This window comes from Pipistrellus hanaki, assembly GCF_964339955.1.
Source record: "Pipistrellus hanaki genome assembly, chromosome: 6".
Taxonomy (NCBI): domain Eukaryota; kingdom Metazoa; phylum Chordata; class Mammalia; order Chiroptera; family Vespertilionidae; genus Pipistrellus; species Pipistrellus hanaki.
In genome coordinates, this window is record NC_140508.1 from 23541445 (window position 1) to 23559268 (window position 17824).

Here is a 17824-nt window from a genome sequence, read left to right on the forward strand (position 1 = left end):
TCTTATGTAGTTAGGAAGCATAGTGTTTTCAACGGCAGTAAAATCTTTCTACTGTCTGCTATGTTGGAAGTGTTGTGTTCAGTTCTTGGTTTAACTTTTTTTTTTTTGCTTATTATTAAAACAGGTTTATTGAGATATAACTCACATACCATATAATTCACCCATTTAAAGTGTATAACTCAATGGTTTTTAGTATGTTGAAAAGATATGTGACACCATCAGCACATCCAATTTTTTATCCAAATCATCTTTTATGTTTCTACATTAAAGATTGCTTTAATGCAGTTCCTAAAGAGGATGCTTTTTTTAATCTAGTATGAATTTTTTTTTTTAAACTTTCAGATTTTTTTCCTTATTGATTGAGGTATTACATGTGTCCTTCTTATCCCCCCATTGCCACCTACCCCCACTCGTGCCCTCACCCCCCTAGTATCTATGTCCATTGGTTAGGTTTATATGAATGCATACAAGTCCTTTGGTTGATCTCTTCCCTTTCCCCCCACCCTTCGCTGCCTTCCCTCTGAGGTTTGAGGGTCTTGATCAGATTTACTTTTAAGAGGGCTATATTCATGACAACTGGGGATGGCAACTGTGGGTCACAAGACTTCATCTCCAATTTTCCTTGGTTTTGTATTATTTTTCAAGGAGGGTGACTAGGAGACTGGGTGTGTGGTGTGTGTGTACATTTTAAAGTCTTGAGGAACGGTTTACAAATCTAGTATTCTTCGAGTGAGAAAAGAGTAATCAGGACTCTAGGATAGCTGTTTTTAAAAATTCAGAGATCTTTAGGAGGAGGTTAGTACATTTCCAGAGAATAGAACCAGTACTAGTGGGTGAATGTTATGATAGAGCAGATATTCCTACGCAATTGAAGGAAGAACTTTTTGCCAATGGGAAGTGTCCAAAAGGGATTGTTCCCTTATGAGATAGCGAGCTTCTTGGATTCAGAAGTGTCTGGGATATTTCATGGAGATTCCTGCTCTTGGTAGAATATTAGAGCAAATGAGTTCTGAAGTCCTTGTGAGAAAGAATAGGATGTAATAGAAAGCTAACATTTGGTTACCACTATCTTCTTTCTCCAGTCCTCAGAAAAAGTGAGCTCCTAGAAAATAATAGTACTATTTTATGGGAATATCTTTTTCCTCCATCAGTCAATCTGGATACTGAATGTATTGTCATGGGTTACCTCTTTCTTCTTTTTGAGGAACTAATTTAAATTTTTTTAAACTTTGTATTGAATTCCGCATATTGCTATGCCAGGTTAGCCATTTCCTTACTGATTGACATTTAGGTTGTTTTCAGTTTTTCATCCTCACCAAACATGTGCTATTTCACATTGTTGTATTTTTCTAGATAACTATTTAAGTTTTTTTGTTTGTTTGTTTGTTTTTTTAATATAAATCTGCTTCTAACTAAAGAGTGGAAAATTATTAAATGTGATTTCCTTTCCAAAGGTAGAGAAGTGGTTGTGGATATTGAAGAGATGAATCCAGACATTTTGGGTAGCATTAATTAGAAACAAAATTGGAATGATTGACCCATTCTTTTATAAAATCATTGTAACTTACTGCATTCCTAATGATTTGAGAATTATAACTCTGCCCCAACACTTCACAAAGTTATTACCTTAAACAGGCTCTTTTTCCTCTTTTCTTTATACCTGGCAGAATCTAGCACAACAGTGAGCATATACTGGGCCCTTTGGTACATAATTGTTTGCAGTTCCTATTGTTCCACCCAAGGGAGGCATGGGAAAGGTCCTCCTCAATGGGGTTTCCTAGAGCATGGCAGAAGAACCACTGGCATCACAGCCTTCCAGGGCCCTGATGAGTGTAGCCGATTCCTGGCCTTGTCCCCAGACCACTGGCCTAGAGTATCTGGGAACCAAAGGCTCCTGTCACCATGCTCACCCCAAAATTTGACACACACCTGGTCTGAGAACCACTGTTGTAAGGCAACCATAATGATTTCAAGGGGCCAGAAGAGCGATTAGCTGACAAATTACAATGGGGGAAGATTTTTCAGGCGAAGAAAAATTACTATTGATAAAACTAAGAAACATTCTTTTGCTATTTTCTGAAAATATTTAGATTACTGCAATAACTGAAAATATACTGTTAGAATGTTATTTGGATAGGTTTTATATAACCTCTGGTATTATTGCCTGGCTGTTATACATCATTACAAAATTTATTAGATGGGTATGATTTTGCCCTCTGTTGAAAGCTAGTAATCCTGTATAATAAATGCTAATATGCAAATCGACTGAACCATGGAATGGCCAGTCTCTATGACGTGGACTGACCACCAAGGGACAGACGCTCAATGCAGGAGCTGCTCTCTGTTGTCACTGTGCTCCCACATGGGGAGCACCACTCAGCCAGAAGCTGGGCTCACAGCTGTCATGTCATCCCCCCTTGGGGGATGTCCGACTGCCTCCGAGGGTTCCTGGATTTCGAGAAGGCACTGGCCGAGCTGAGGGACTCCCCCCCCCCCCCCGTACCTCCTCACCCCTAATGTCGTGCACTGGGCCTCTAGATACTTATAATATTTCTGTAATATTATATTTATCTATTTTCTTTTTTCCCAGGCTGCTCTTTATGGATGTGGCTGCTGGGCTGAAAATACTGGAGCTCATAATCCCTACTCCACAGCTGTGAGTACCTCAGGTATTTGCTGCTTTCATGGCCATTTTTCATAACTTCAACCTTGTAGCTTATTTAATGATTAAAAACAATATTTTTATGTAAGCATGTGCTAAGACACTGCACAGAAAAGAGCACTGTTGCATAAAAAAAATCTTTGATATTTGAAAGCTTTTAAGGATCATTTCACAATATAAGTATTACAGTGTAAATGATTTCCTAACATTTCAACACAATTCTGGAGTTAACTATAACTTAAGATATGTTGTTTTTTTCCTCTGAAATGACTCATGTTAGTGCCAAATTTAGATCACAGACATAAAAGTAGCAAGGCATTTCAAAACTAAGAGATATTCTCTTGAGTAAAATGTTGACATAAAACTTATAAGGTGTATTTCAAAATATATAATTTATGACATACAATCCTTTGCACTTTTAATAAAATGTACATTTTCTTTTTGTACCTGTATTTAAAAAGTTATTATCATATAGAAATGAGTGTGTGTGTATATGGGTGTATGTGTGTGTTTGGGGGGTGATGGTGAATTTTAATAGCTGAATGGTTGGTGTCTAGATCCAAGTTTTTATGTGCTTGTGCCAGATTACCGAAGCCTTTTCTTTTAATGTGGTGATATGCATGGTTGACAAAATAATACTGGTTTATATTGACAAAATAATATTGGTTTGGTTCTACCTATCAAGCTATAGCCCTAGGCCTCCCCCCCCCCCCCCAACCCCCATGACTTCATAGTAAGGAAGATTGATATGCCTGCCTCTCCTTCCATTCCCTCTTCAATCCAATGTCCTTCTTCTCATGATAACTTGACTCTTTCTGAAATCTCTGATGTTGGTGGCTGTTTTCTGTAAGTAGCATAGATTCTGGGATTTTTTTGGTTTGTTCTGCTTCTCTGACCTGCTCTATCTTTGCCTTTTTCACAATTCTTCCCATTGCTGACAACTGCAGATTTGGGCCCCTTCTATCTTGCCTTCATCTTACTGTGTGCATTCTCTTGGTGATTTGGTATGATTGCTGTGTTCCCATTTCAACAGTTATCTCTTAGGGTTTATTTGCTTCTACTCTGGACTTTTCCCTTGAGGCCTATGTGAGTCATTACCTACTTCCTGTTGGACATGCCCCTGTGGATGTCATGTATACATATCAAATTCAGCAGACTCAACAAAATCTTTTTCTTATTCCCACTTCTTGGCCATCTTTCTCCTGCATTCCCTCATCTCTTTTATTGCCATCATTATTTTGTTCTTTGCTCAGACTTGAAATCTGGATACCATCCTCATATACTTTTGCTTCTTTTTATTTCTACTTATCTGACCCTGTCATTTCAGGTCCATGTTATTCTGCCTACCTATTGTAGCAAGCAGTCTCCTGACCTAGATTCATTTCTTTTTTTAAAATTTTCTTGAATTCAGAGAGACAGGGAAAGAGAATAAGAAACATCAATGATAAGAGAGAATCATTGATTGGCTGCCTCTTGCACACCCCCTACTGGGATTGAGCCCGCAACCTGGCGTGTGCCCCATCTGGAATTGAACCTGGGACCCTTCAGTCCGAAGGCTATCCTTCTATTCACTTAGCCAAACCAGCTAGGGCTAGATTCATTCCTTGTATTAGTGGAAAAATTAGACTGTCAGCCAGTGGTCTATCAGGTGAAGTCCAAATGCAAATTAATGTTGAGTCTAAACCACAGTAATATAATTGCAAAAAAGTTGTTTTCTGTTTTTTAATTTGAAGAGATGAGTATAATTTTTAATTTAATACTGGTAGCACATGGAAACCTATACACTTAATATTTAAGAGTTAGCTTGTGCTCATAATTAAGTATGGCCCTATGTCTATGGAAAATTGTAGTATTTGAATAAACTAAAGTTTAAAATAGATAATTCATTATTTCATCTTTATTTTCTTCAAAAAGTATCAGTTTGTATTATGTGTCAATTTTATTGTTGGCCAATATGTTGTTTAATAAGTTGATTTGTTGTTCTTTAAGTGTTACTCTCATGTCTAGATATTAGGAAGCCTAGATTCTACATTTAAGCTGAAATTCTGAGAGCTTGTGTGTGCCATGTTGGAAAAGAAACTCAATTTCCTTAAACAGGCTCCTTTCTTTTTTAAATTGATGATAAGGAAGTTGGGATAACAACACATTTACTGGATTTGATTCTGTTAACTAGGTGGATAAAGCTAAAATTATAAAATTAAGGTATTTTCCTCTTTCCCATGGCTATTTCCTTCTTTGCCCAACTTGCATTAATTGAAGATAGTTTCATATGACTAAAGATAAGTTTAGGTTTCCAGTTCATGACATCCATTGTAGCTTTTTAACTTGGATGCCCAGCTCACCTTGTTACATCCTTTCCAAGTTTAAGACTAACCATCATCAGCCCATAGAACCTGAAGATATTAAAGATGGTCTGCAGTTCTTTCCATCCGTGAGTCTTGGTGTGACTTCTTTACCCTTATTTTTCCTGGGGCTGTTGCTATGAGGTTGACAATGGAAACACATGGTAGAGTTGGGTGTTTAGGTCATAAGAAAGGAGGAGCCGAAACTGGTTTGGCTCAGTAGTAGAGCGTCGGTCTGCAGTCCAGTTTGATTCCGGCCGGGGGCATGTACATTGGTTGCGGGCACATCCCTGGTAGGGGGTATGCAAGAAGCATCTGGTCGATGTTTCTCTCTCATCGACGTTTCTAGCTCTCTATCTCTCTCCCTTCCTCTCTGTAAAAAATTAATAAAATATATTTTTAAAAAAAAGAAAAGAAAAAAAGAAAAGAAAGGTGGAGTACAGAATTTCGCAATTGTTTGGCCAAAATAAAAAAGACTTGTGCTTTATGCTGTTGCAGAAAATCCAGAGACCTGGCCTACATTTTAGGTTTTTAGTTTTGGAAGGTGATACTTGAAAGGCAGAGGGAAGACAGTTAGTTATGGTCAGGGTAGTGCTCTCCCAAGGCTGCACAGGACATGGTCATTAGCCTGAGGGATAAACTCCAGCATCTTGCTCTCATCACTGGGTGGGGAGCAATGAGTAGAGAGTGAGGAAGAGGTTAGGGTGGCAGGGGCTGACCTTGCAAACTCTGACTAATGTTGTGGCCTCAGGGAAATTTGCCTAGCTAGGGAGGAGCAGAGTAGATACTTGGGTCCTTGTTCAGACTTTCACACATTGACTGTGACCAGCAGTCGGACATCCCTCTCACAATCCGGGACTGTTGGCTCCTAACCATTTGCCTGTCTGATTGCCCCTAACTACTCTGCCCACCAGCCTGAGCCCCCTAGCTGCTCCCAAGTTAGGTGTTTTACATTATTTGTAAAACAGAAGAAATATCTACTTTGATATTTGTGAAGATTTAATGAGTTGACATATGAAAGGTACCTAGCAAACTTCTTGGTCCTGAGTAGTGGGTCATTATTTAACTGTATTTTGTTGAATATAAGTCACCATCTTTTATAATATGCACCACTATTTTAAAAAAATACTTGTTGAATCTTTTCTTTTCTTTCTTTTTTTTTTCCTGTGTTAAAGACACGTAACATGAGATCTACCTTCTTTACAAATAGTTTTTACCATTTTAACCACTTAAAAAATCTAAGTATAGTTGGCGTACAATTTTCTATTAGTTTCAGATGTACAACATAGTGATTTGACATTTATATACCCTACTAAGTGATCACCACAATAAGTCTAGTAATCATCTGTCATCGTACAAAGTTGTTATAATATTCCTGACTACATTCCTTATAGTGTACACTATATCTCCATTTCTTATTTACTTTATAACTGGAACTTTGTACCTCTTTATCCCCTTCACATTTTTCACCCACTCTCCTACCCTTTTCCCCTCTGGCAACCATCAGTTTGTTCTGTGTTTGTGACTCTGTTTTGTTTTGTGTTCTTTGATTTGTTTTTTTTAGATTTCACATATAAATGAAATCATACGTAATTGTCTTTTTCTATTTGCCTTATTTCACATAGCATAAAACCCTCTAGATCCACCCATGTTGTCACAAATGACAAGATTTTATTCTTTTTTGGTGGCTGAATAATATTTCATTGTGTGTATGTATCACATCTTTCTTATTCATTTATCTATCAAAGGACACCTAGGTTGCTTCCATAGCTTGGCTACCCTATCTAATAAGGAGGGGATATGCTAATTGACTACCACACCCTCACAAAATGGCAGCATCCACAGCCACAAAATGGCGGTGCCCAGTCTCCTCAACCCTGCTCATCCAGCCGGAGTACCCCAGTCCTCTCAGCCCCACCAGGGGGTGGCAGGTGCCATGCACCTTATCCAGCCAGAGTCCCTCAGTCGACTCAGCCCCTCCTCATCCATCCTCAGTCCCCCAGTCCCTTAAGCCCTGTAGGAGGTGATTGGGCAGCAGGGGAGGGCAGTTGGGGACAATCATGCTGGCAGGGGAGAAGTTAGGTGTCAATCAGGCCTGCAGGGGAGCAGCTAGGGGGCTCAGGCTGGTGGGCAGAGTGGTTAGGGGCAATCAGACAGGCAAATGGTTAGGAGCCAGCAGTCCCAGATTGTGAGAGGGATGTCCGACTGCTGGTTTAGATCTGATCCCTGTGGCAGTTGGACATCCCCTGAAGGGTTCCAGATTGGAGAGGGTGCAGGCTGGGCTGAGGGACACCCCCCTCTCCGCCACCGAATTTTGTGTACCCGGCCTCTAATTGTAAATAATGCTGCAATGAACACAGGGGTGTATATCTCTTTTCCTATTAATGTTTTTGTTTTCTTTGTATAAATGTCCCAAAGTGGAATTACTGGGTTACATGATAATTCCGTTTGCAATTTTTTAATGAATTTCCATATTTTCTATAGTGGCTGTACCAATTTACAATCCCACCAACAGTGCATAAGGGAAGGTTTTCTCTCTCTTTCTCTCTCTCTCTCTCTCTCTCTCTCTCTCTCTCTCTCTCTCTCTCTCTCATATCCCTGCTACCACTTGTTATTTGTTCCCTTTTTATTTTTTTATAATAGCCATTTAGACAGGTATGAGGTAATATCTTATGTGGTTTCATTTTGCATTTTCCTGATGATTAGTGATGTTGAATATCTTTTCATGTGCCTGTTGGTCATCTGTATGTATTCTTTGAAGCAATATCTATTTAGGTCCTCATTTTTAAATCAGGTTGTTTTTTTGATGTTGAGTTTTATAAGTGCTTCTGATATCTTGAATATTAACCCCTTATTGGATATATAATTTGCAAATACACTTGTGCACTACATAACAACTTTTCAGGCCATGATGAACTACACATATGCAATAGTGATATATCATATAGCCTAGTTATGTAGTAGGCTAGTCCATCTAGGTTTGTTTTAAGTACACTTTATGATAAAATTACCTAACATTGCAGTTTTCAGAATGTACCCTTTTCATTAATTGACATATGACTGTATTATCTCCCATTCACTAGGTTGCGTTTTCATTTTGTTCATGTTTTCCTTTGCTATGCAAAATCTTTTTAGTTTATTATAGTCCCATTTGTTTATTTTTGCTTTTGTTGTCCTTGCCTGAGGAGACATATACAAAAAAATACTGTTAAGAGAAATGTCAGAAAGTTTACTACCTATGTTTCTTTTATGAGTTTTACTAGAGGCCCAGTGCATGAAATTCATGCATGGGTAGGGTCCCTAGTGGCTGCTGGCTGCTGGCTGTTGGCGGGGGACTCCTTTCCCCAGCTGCCAGCCAGGGCTTCCCTTCCCCAGCTGCCTGCCACGGGCTGGGGCCTTCCTTTGTTCTGTGCTGCCCCCTGGTAGTTAACACACATCATAGTGAACAATTGAACTCCTGGTCAGTTGAACTCCAGAGGGGACACTTTGCATATTAGATTTTGATATATATAAATGGTTTCAGGTCTTACATTGAAGTCTTTAATCTATTTTTGAGTTTATTTTTATATATGGTACAAGAAAGTGGTCTAGTTTCATATTTTTTACATATATCTGTCCAGTTTTCCCAGCATCATTTAGTGAAGACACTGGTTCTTCCCTTTATTATGTTCCTGCCTTTTTTGTTGTAGATCAAATGACCAGATAAGCATGGGATTATTTCTGGGCTCTTTATTCTGTGCCATTGATCCAAATGTCTGTTTTTGTGCCAGCACCATACTGTTTTAATTACTACTTTGTAGGGTAGTTTGAAATCAGGGTGTGGGATACCATTAACTTTGCTTTGGCTATTCAGGTCTTTTGTGGTTCCATAAAAATTTTAGAATTATTTGTTACAGTTCTGTGAAGAATGCTGTTAGTATTTTGATAGGGATTGCATTGAATCTGTAAATTGCTTTGGGTAGTGTGGACATTTTAATGCTAGTATTTTTTTCCCCGATCCATGAGCATAGCATATCCTTTCATTTATTTGTGTTGTCTTCAGTTTCTTTTATTAATTTCTTATTTTTCTTTTCGGAGTACAGGTTTTTTACCTTCTTGATTAAATTTATTTTAGGTATTTTATTCTTTTTGATGCAGTTGTAAATGGGACTGTTTCCTTAATTTCTCCTTCTGATAGTTTATTATTGTGATAGGAACCCAACAGATTTTTGTATACTATATTAATTTTGTATCCTTACAGAATTCATTTGTTTTAATTTTTGTGTGGAATCTTTAGGATTTCTTATTTATAGTATTACTAGAGGCCTGGTGCACAACATTTGTGCTTTGGGGAGGGGTCCATCAGCCTAGTCTGCATCCTCTTGCAGTCTGAGATTCCCTGGGGGATGTCCGATTGCCAAAGAGGTGGAAGAGGCTTCCGCCACTGCTTCCGCCATAGCTGCTGCGCTCGCCAGCCATGAGCCTGGCATTTGGCTGAGTAGTGTTCCTTCTGTAGGAACTCACTGACCACTGGGGGTAGTTCCTGCATTGAGTGTCTGCCCCCCGCTGGTGGTCACTGCATGTCATAGTGACCAGTTGTTCCGCCATTCAATCAATTTGCATATTAGCCTTTTATTATATAGGATGTTATCTACAAATAGTGACAGTTTTACTTTTCGTTTTCAATTTGGATGCCTTCTATTTCTTTTTCTTGTCTGATTGCTATGGCTAGAGCAATACTGCATTGACCAAAAGTGGTGAGAGTAGGCATGCATGTCTTGATTCTGATCTTAGAGGAAAAACTTACAGCTTTTTACCACTGAGTATGATGAGTGGGTTTGTCATATGTAGCCTTTATTGTGTTCAGGTATATTTCCTCTATACTCACTTTGTTAAAAGGTTTTATCATAAATAGGCGTTGACGATGGACAAATGCATTTTCTATGATATTATAATATGACAAGAGGTCTGGTGCATGAAATTCGTACATGGATGTGTGTGTCTCTCAGCCCAGCCTGCACCCTCTTTAATTTGGCACCCCTCGAGGGATGTCCGACTTCTCCAGGACTACTGGCTCCCAACTGCTTGCCTGCCTGCCTGCCTGATTGCCCCTAACCGCTTCTGCCTGCCAGCCTCATCACCCCTATCCACTTCCCTGCCAGCCTGATTGATGCCTAACTGCTCCCCTGCCAGCCTGGTCACCCCTAACTCCCCTCCCCTGCAAGCCTGGTCACCCCTAACTGCCCTCCCCTGCAGACTTGATCACCCCTAACTGCCCTTCCCTATAGGCTTGCTCTCCCTCAGCTGCTCATCCCTGCAGGCCTGGGTCTCTACCAACTGCCCTTCCCTACAGGCCCGGTCACCCCAAACTTCCCTCCTCTCTTGGCCTGGTCACCCCTAACTGCCCTTACTTGCTGGCCTGACCCCTCCCAACTGCCCTTCCTTAATTGCCATCTTGTGGTGGCCATCTTGTGTCCACATGGGGGCAGCCATCTTATGTGTTGGAGTGATGGTCAATTTGCATATTACTATTTTATTAGATAGGATTTTTGTCCTTTGTTTTGTTACTGTGGTGTATCATGTTGAGTGATTTGTGGGTATTCAACAATTCTTGCATTCCTGGAATATATCCCACTTGATCAGGTTTATGATCCTTTTAATATATTGTTGAATTATGTTTGCTAATATTTGTTGAGGATATTGCATTTATGTTCATGTTTGATATTGGCCCATATTTTCATTTTTTGTAGTATCTGTCTGGTTTTGGTATTGGAGTAATGCTGGCCTTTTAGAATGAATTTGGAAACATTTCTTACTCTTTAAATTTTTGGAATAGTTTAAGAGGCTAGTTATTAATTCTTTTTTAAATTTTTGGTAGAGTTTACCTGTAAAGACTGATCTTGGACTTTTGTTTGTTGAGAGTTTTCAATTTTGTTACTGCTAATTAGTCTGTTCAGATTTCAGTTTGTTCCCCATTTAGTCTTGGAAGATGGTATGTTTATAGGAATTTATCCAGTTCTTCTATGTTATCTAATTTGTTTTGCATAATTGTTTATAATATTCTCAAGATCTTTTGTGTTTCTGTAGTGTTGGTTGTAACTTCTCTTTCATGCCTGATTTTATTTATTTGGGCCCTCTCTTTTCTTCTTGATGAGTATGACTACAGTTCTTCTCAATATTGTTTATCTTTACTAAGAACAAGCCTAATTTCATTGATCTTTTCTATTTTTAAAATTTCTATTTTGTTTATTTCCACTCTGATTGTTATTTCTTTTTTTCCACTAACTTTGAGCTTTGTTCTTTTTTCTAGTTCTTTTAGGTGTAACCTTAGAATTTTTGAGATTTTTCTTGTTTCTAGAAGTAGTCATGTATCACTATAAACTTCCCTCTTAGATCTGCTTTAGCTCTTTCCCATAGATTTTGGAACATTGTTGTTCCATTTTCAATAGTCTCAAGGTATTGTTTACTTTCTCTTTGATTTATTCATTGATCCATCAGTTGTTTAACCTACGCATGTTTGTGTTTTTCCAGTTTTCTTTTTGTATTTGACTTCTAATTTCATACTGTTATGTTCGGAAAAGATTCTTGTTGTGATTTCAGTCTTTTTAAATTTATTGAGACCTGCTTTGTGGCCTAACACATGCTCTATCCTGGAGAATGTTTTATGTTCACTTGAACAGAATGTGTATTCTGCTGTTCTTCTATGAACTGTTCTATTAAGACCTTCTGACTTAATGTGTCATTTAAGGCCACAGTTTCTTTTTTGGTTTTCTGTCTGGAAGACCTATACATTGATAAAAGTGGGATGTTATTGTAATATTGTATTACTTTTAATTTCTCCCTTTATGTCTGTTAATGTTTATTTCATATATTTAGGTGCTCCTAAGTTGGTTGTGTAGATATTTACAAGCCTTATATCTTTTTCTTGGATTGATTCCCTTATCATTATGAAATGTCCTTTTTTGTTTCTTGTCTTAGACTTTGTTTTAGTCTATTTTGTGTGATATAGGTATTGCTACCCCAGCTTTCTTTTTGTTTACATTTGCATTAAAAATCTTTTCTAATCACTTCACCTTCAGTCTGTGTGTGTGTGTGTGTGTGTGTGTGTGTGTGTGTATGTGTGTATGTGTGTGTGAGAGAGTCTGAAATGAGTCTCTAATAGGCAATATATGGATCTCACCTTTTTATTCATCCAGCCACCCTATGCCTTTTGATTGGAGCATTTAGTCCATTTACATTTAAAGTAATTATTGATAGGTATATCCTCATTGATATTTTGTTAATTGTTATCTGGTTGTTTTGTCGTCCTTTTCTTTCTCTTGTAATATCATGACTTTTTTTTTTTTTTTTTGTGTTATGTTTAGATTCCTTTCTCTTTATTTTTTGTGTATGTATTAGATTTTTGGTCTGTGATGATCATTATCAGCTTTTTGGTGTGAAAATAATTTGTTTCAAGTTTTCTTTAAGTAGTGACATAAACTCTTCTAGAAGAAAGGGAAGTATGTGGGTATATTTGTATCTACTGAATGCCTGGCACAGGGCCTTGCATTTAGTAAGTTCTTAATAGACAAATTAAATTAATATGTGCATATGTATGGACAACAATATTATATTATAGTTATTAAACTTGCTAAGTGACTAGTATAATTAAATTAAATTAATAACTAAATTAAAGTAATTTAATTATTCCAACCATTAAAAAGAAAGGATAATAATAGGATAGTGATGTTAATTATTGCTAAAATGCCAATCATATTGTAATATATAAATGTATCAGATTAATATGTTATACACCTTAAATTTACACAATGTTATATGTTAAATATATTTTAAATAAAAAAGAAATGCATATGTGATTCCTCCCTCTTCCAAAGGGTTGCTTGTCTTTTCAAAAAGATTATTTACCATGAAATTTATTTAAATAGCATTTAAAAATTTTTTTAAAATTTTTATTTTATTGATTTTTTACAGAGAGGAAGGGAGAGGGAGAGAGAGTTAGAAATGTCGATGAGAGAGAAACATCGACCAGCTGCCTCTTGCACACCCCCTACTGGGGATGTGCCCGCAACCAAGGTACATGCCCTTGACAGGAATCGAACCTGGGACCCTTCAGTCTGCATACCGATGCTCTATCACTGAGCCAAACCGGTTTCTGCAGCATTTTTTAATTTGATTTAATTTGCCAAAACTATACTTCGACAGTTTTTCAGTTAACACCTCATATGCATAATATAAGATACATCTGTGGTCTCTCACTGGCTATGGAAAGGTAGAATAGATTGATAATTAGAAGGTCAGAAGGAGGAAAATAGAAGGAGGTTGAATTTATGCTCCAGTTGACCTTAACATTGGTCTTTAATTACTTGTTTTTGCAGTCTCTTTTATTTTTAAAGAGAACCGATGAGTCCAGGGTTTAAAAAATGGCAGCTGACTGGAGATCAGGAGAAGTGGGCTTCAGTTCCCCTTCTTGAAAGTGTACTGGCATGAAGGAAGGACTGCTACTTTGCTTCTGGTTTGAGGCCAGTGATGTCTGATTTTCTAGGTCTTTTATTTTCCAGGTCTTGGCTCTGGGTAGTCCTAGAAACCTGAGATCTGTGAGGGTGTGGCCATGGCTTACCAGGAGCATGTTTAAAGGTGGGTGAATTAAAAGTGCATAGAATGAGACGAGGCTGTGACAGAAGTCAGTGAGAGACATTGCTGAGACATTTACCTGTGCCATGTGGTCATTGCTTTCTGGGGCCTAGAAGGCAATGGGATGGCAGGCAGGAATCCATGTTTTGCTTCCTTTCTAGAAGTAACTGTTTCTTCTCTTTAATTCTCCTGTGTGTCACAAGCATTTTTGATGGCTTTGTCTCTTGAGTAATGTCTTGAATAAAGCCCTGTTCTACTCAGACTCAGTGCATAGGTCACCTAAGCGGTTTAGCCTCCCTTTCAATTTTCTTCCCTGTTTTACAGCAACCCTTCAAAGTGAAACTTCAAGGGGTTGTCTGTACTTGAGGTTCATTTTTTTCTCAGTCATCTCCTCTAATTTACTCTTAAAATCTTCCTCAGTCAGGTCTTTTCCTTCACCACTCCACCAGTCTGTTCTTGTCAGGATGTACAATCACCTTTAAAATCCAGTGCTCATTTCTTAGTCCTGTAGAGCAGCATTTGACACAGTTGCTTGAATGACTTGCTCCCCTTGGAAATACTCACCTTGATAGACTTCCAGGATACCATATTCCCTGGCTTCTTCCCACCTCACTGGCTGCTCCTTCTCCATCTTTCTTTTAATGTTGCTCATCTCCCTGACTTCTCAATGTTGGCCTGCTTCTTGAATTTTTATTTTTTTGTGTACCCACAGGCTTTGGTATTATCATCCAGTCTAATGGGCCAAGTGCTATACACTAGTATATGCTGATTTCCACATTTTTTTCTTCCAACCTGGGCCTCTCCCCTGATCTCAGTTATTCAACTGCTTGTTCAAAGTCTGCACTTAATTGTCTAACAAACACCACATATTTAGCATGCCCAAATAGGAGCACTTGATCTTGCCCGCCTTTTTCTCACCTGCTTCTCTTGCAGTCTTTTCCACACAGCAAATGGCAACTCCAGCCTCCCAGTGGCTCAGGCCAAAATCTTGGAGTCATGCTTAACTTTGACACTCTTTTCTTTTATATCTCATCCACATCCAAAGCAACAACACACTCAACAAAAAACAACACGTTTTCTTCTTAGCAACTCCATTACTACCAACAGATTTAAAGTGCTATCATCTGTAATTGGGGTTATTGCAGTAGACCCTAGATGACCTCTTGTTGTATGATGTTTGCCCTTTATTCAATTCTCAACACCGGAATTGGTGTTCAAATCTAAGTCAAATCCATGTGTTAGTATATACCTCCACTTTGAACTGTCCAACTGCTTCCCACCTTACCCAAAGGAAAAGGAAAAGTACTGATGAAGGGCCTAGAGGTCTTTTATGAGGTGCTCCTCTCCTTCCCCTTAGACTCCAGCAGTTGCTTTTCTTTCTTTACTCACTCAGTGTTAGTTATATTGGCTGCTTTGATGTTCTTCACACATGCCAGGCCTCCTCCCACCATAGGATCATTGCTTGAGTTGCTCCCTTCCCCTTTAGCTCTCTGCCTTTAGTATCTCAAGCCCCTGCCCCTGCCCTCATCAGCTCTTTATTCAGAAAATTCACTTGCTCACTGACATCTTCTCTGACTGCCTTACTTAAACATGTAAATATTCTCTCAGACAACATTTCCTCCCCTCCTTCCATGTTTTATTTTCCCCCATAGTATATCTTACTGTCTAATATTTATTGCCTTTATGTATTTATTTTTCTTTATTTTCTACCCCACTCTATGAAATTCCTTGAGTTGGAATTTTCATCAGTTTTCTTCATTGATAGGTGGATGATACTCATAAGATAGCAACCTGATGTTTATTGAATAAATTGATGTGAATGAAATATGAACAAATAAATACATTCAGGTGGTATTGACTCACCTCAGGCTACAATAATAAAATAGCATAGATTGTGTAGCTTAAATAACAGACGTTCTCAGCTCCAGAGGCCGGGCAGTCCAAAATTATGGTGTCCACAGATTTGATGTCTGGTTAGGGCTCTCTTCTATGGTAGGAACCTATTAAGGGTGTTACAGAATAAGTATCTGGTAAAAAAAAAAAAAAAAAAAAAAAAACCAAAAAAACACACACACACATACACAAAACAACAACAAAAAAACCTCCCACACACCTTTTTTGCTGTGTTCTCACTTAGCAGCATGGTCTCTCTTTCTATAAGAACATTAATTTCATCATGGGGTCCCCACCCTCATGACTTCATCTTACCTTCCTCAAAATACCATCACATGGGTTTAGGGCTTTAACATAGGAATGTATTTGGAGTTGGGGCGGGGGGCAGACATTGAGTTTATAACAGTTGGAGTGAAATAATTATTAAGGGAAGGGTTGAAAGTGGTGTGTTCTGATAAGAACAGAGAATACCTGGTACTTAATTTGGGATGTTATGTGGTCGTCTCAATGAATTATTTAACTTTTCTTTTGTATAAAATGGGGACTCTTTATGCTCATTCTTTCGAAGATAGATGAAGACAGATAAATAAGTCATCCTCGAGGATGCTCTGGAATGATGAGCAATGATTCAAACAATGAGAGGCAAAAACTGGCCAAGATGGTAAATGCATTGCAGTTAGTTCTATTGGAATCCCGACTCTTCAGCTCATTCTGATTCCTTTATCTGCCTTATTAGGAGTGCTGTTTCTCACATGGCTGACACGGTGGCTTCTCAGAAGCTCTCTGTCCTTATGAAATAAACTTTCATAATCTTGTCACACTCAATAAGATTCTTAGGGGGCTCAGGGTAAGGAGCAGCCACTTAAGCTGAAATAATTTGGGATATAATATGTAGGGTTGGGAATAAAGAGAAATCTTTTTGTGAATCATGATTTCTAGATATAGAGCATAGATAAAACTGTGACATTTGTAAACATCCTCTTAATAGCACTTCACTCTTTGAACTGTTTAGTTAGTAAGGGTGGGGATGAAATATTATTTATTTACAGATAACAGAGCATATAAAGTGTCAGCACTTTTCCAAGAACTGAAATGATTATCCGGGCAGGATTTCTATTCAGAAACTGTAGCTTACTGTAATTAGGTCATTTCATATCTATAATATATAATGATATTAATACATTATTTCCCTACTTTTTACATAATTAAAATCATTGATGGTCCAAAATAAAGTAGAATTCTGAATTATGCTAGGTCAATTCCTAGGAAGTCAGTTCAGTGTGACAGTTTTGGTTATCATGTATCTCAGAGATTTTCTTTTTATTAACGTAGGTATAGCCCTGAGGGAGGCTCTGCTGCATCCATGTACCTAGGGGTCATCTGCGGGTACCTCAGTGCACCTGACGGCTTGAGTTGCTGCAGCCATCAGTACATCTTCCTTCTTTCCGCACACCCTGTCCCCAAAGTCCCACCCAAACTGGTGGCCTTTAAATGCAGTCCCAGCCACCAAGCTCACAGACCCACTGAAATGCCTCCAGCACCTCAGAAGAGCTCCAGGTTTCATGGGGGAAAGTAGGTCTTTCTCTGAAAGAGATTGCAGACCTGGATTATAGTGCATCAAATGAACCCCAAGATGTTCTTTTGATGTTTGTACTTTCTCAGAATTTTTTTTTTTTTTTTTCCGGATACTTATTTTGCATTGCATTGCTTTTTTGTTGTTTGGTGAAAGAACAGACTTCTAACTTAAAAACACAAGGTGAAGAGATGGTAGAAACAGAAGCATAAGGTCAAGTGATGGGTTAAAATGCCAACGCTATGATCCTTAATGTAATTCTCCCTTTGATTGTTCTCACTTGAAAGAATGCCTCTCCTCTCTATTGTCGAGCACTACCTGCTGTCAGTTGGAGAGGGAGTTAAGTTGAGCAACTTGTCAAAGACTTTCTAAGCTCCCTTCATATGGTTCACAGAAACAGAGCTGGATTTTCATTTCTTCTCTCATTCAACAGGAGTCCCTTTCATGTTGGAAAATTGAAAACGCGTGTTTTTCTGTGTGGAGCGAGGATGTGAGTGCCCTGTGGCACACCTGTTTCTAATTTCCTGACTTGAAAGCAGAACCCATCAAAAGGAGCAGAAAAACAATTTCTTTCTGACACGCTGCTTCGTGTTCCTTACCGGACTGAAGGCCTTCATGGCTTTGCCATCTTAGTTCCTTCTTTGGAAGGTTCTTGTTAGAGGCAGAGTTCACTGAACACAAGCAGTGCCTTTTATAGCACAGGGCTCTTCTGGGTATTATTTTGTTGTGGTGGTTCTTTTCAGC

General features: G+C 38.5%; 1 protein-coding gene across 4 annotated transcripts in view; it reads left to right on the forward strand.

The window, feature by feature from the left end:
* Positions 1–17824, forward strand: part of TASP1 (taspase 1) — a 244006-nt gene that overhangs the window by 119483 nt on the left and 106699 nt on the right. For 2 of the 4 annotated variants that reach the window (XM_084887646.1, XM_084887644.1), the window contains exons 10-11: positions 2591–2656; positions 13542–13617. In XM_084887646.1, the coding sequence (XP_084743772.1) occupies positions 2591–2656; positions 13542–13617 (142 nt within the window). Of the gene's footprint in view, positions 1–2590; positions 2670–13541; positions 13618–17824 lie in introns of all 4 variants that reach the window. The other 2 variants (XM_084887647.1, XM_084887645.1) reach the window with 2 other exon arrangements.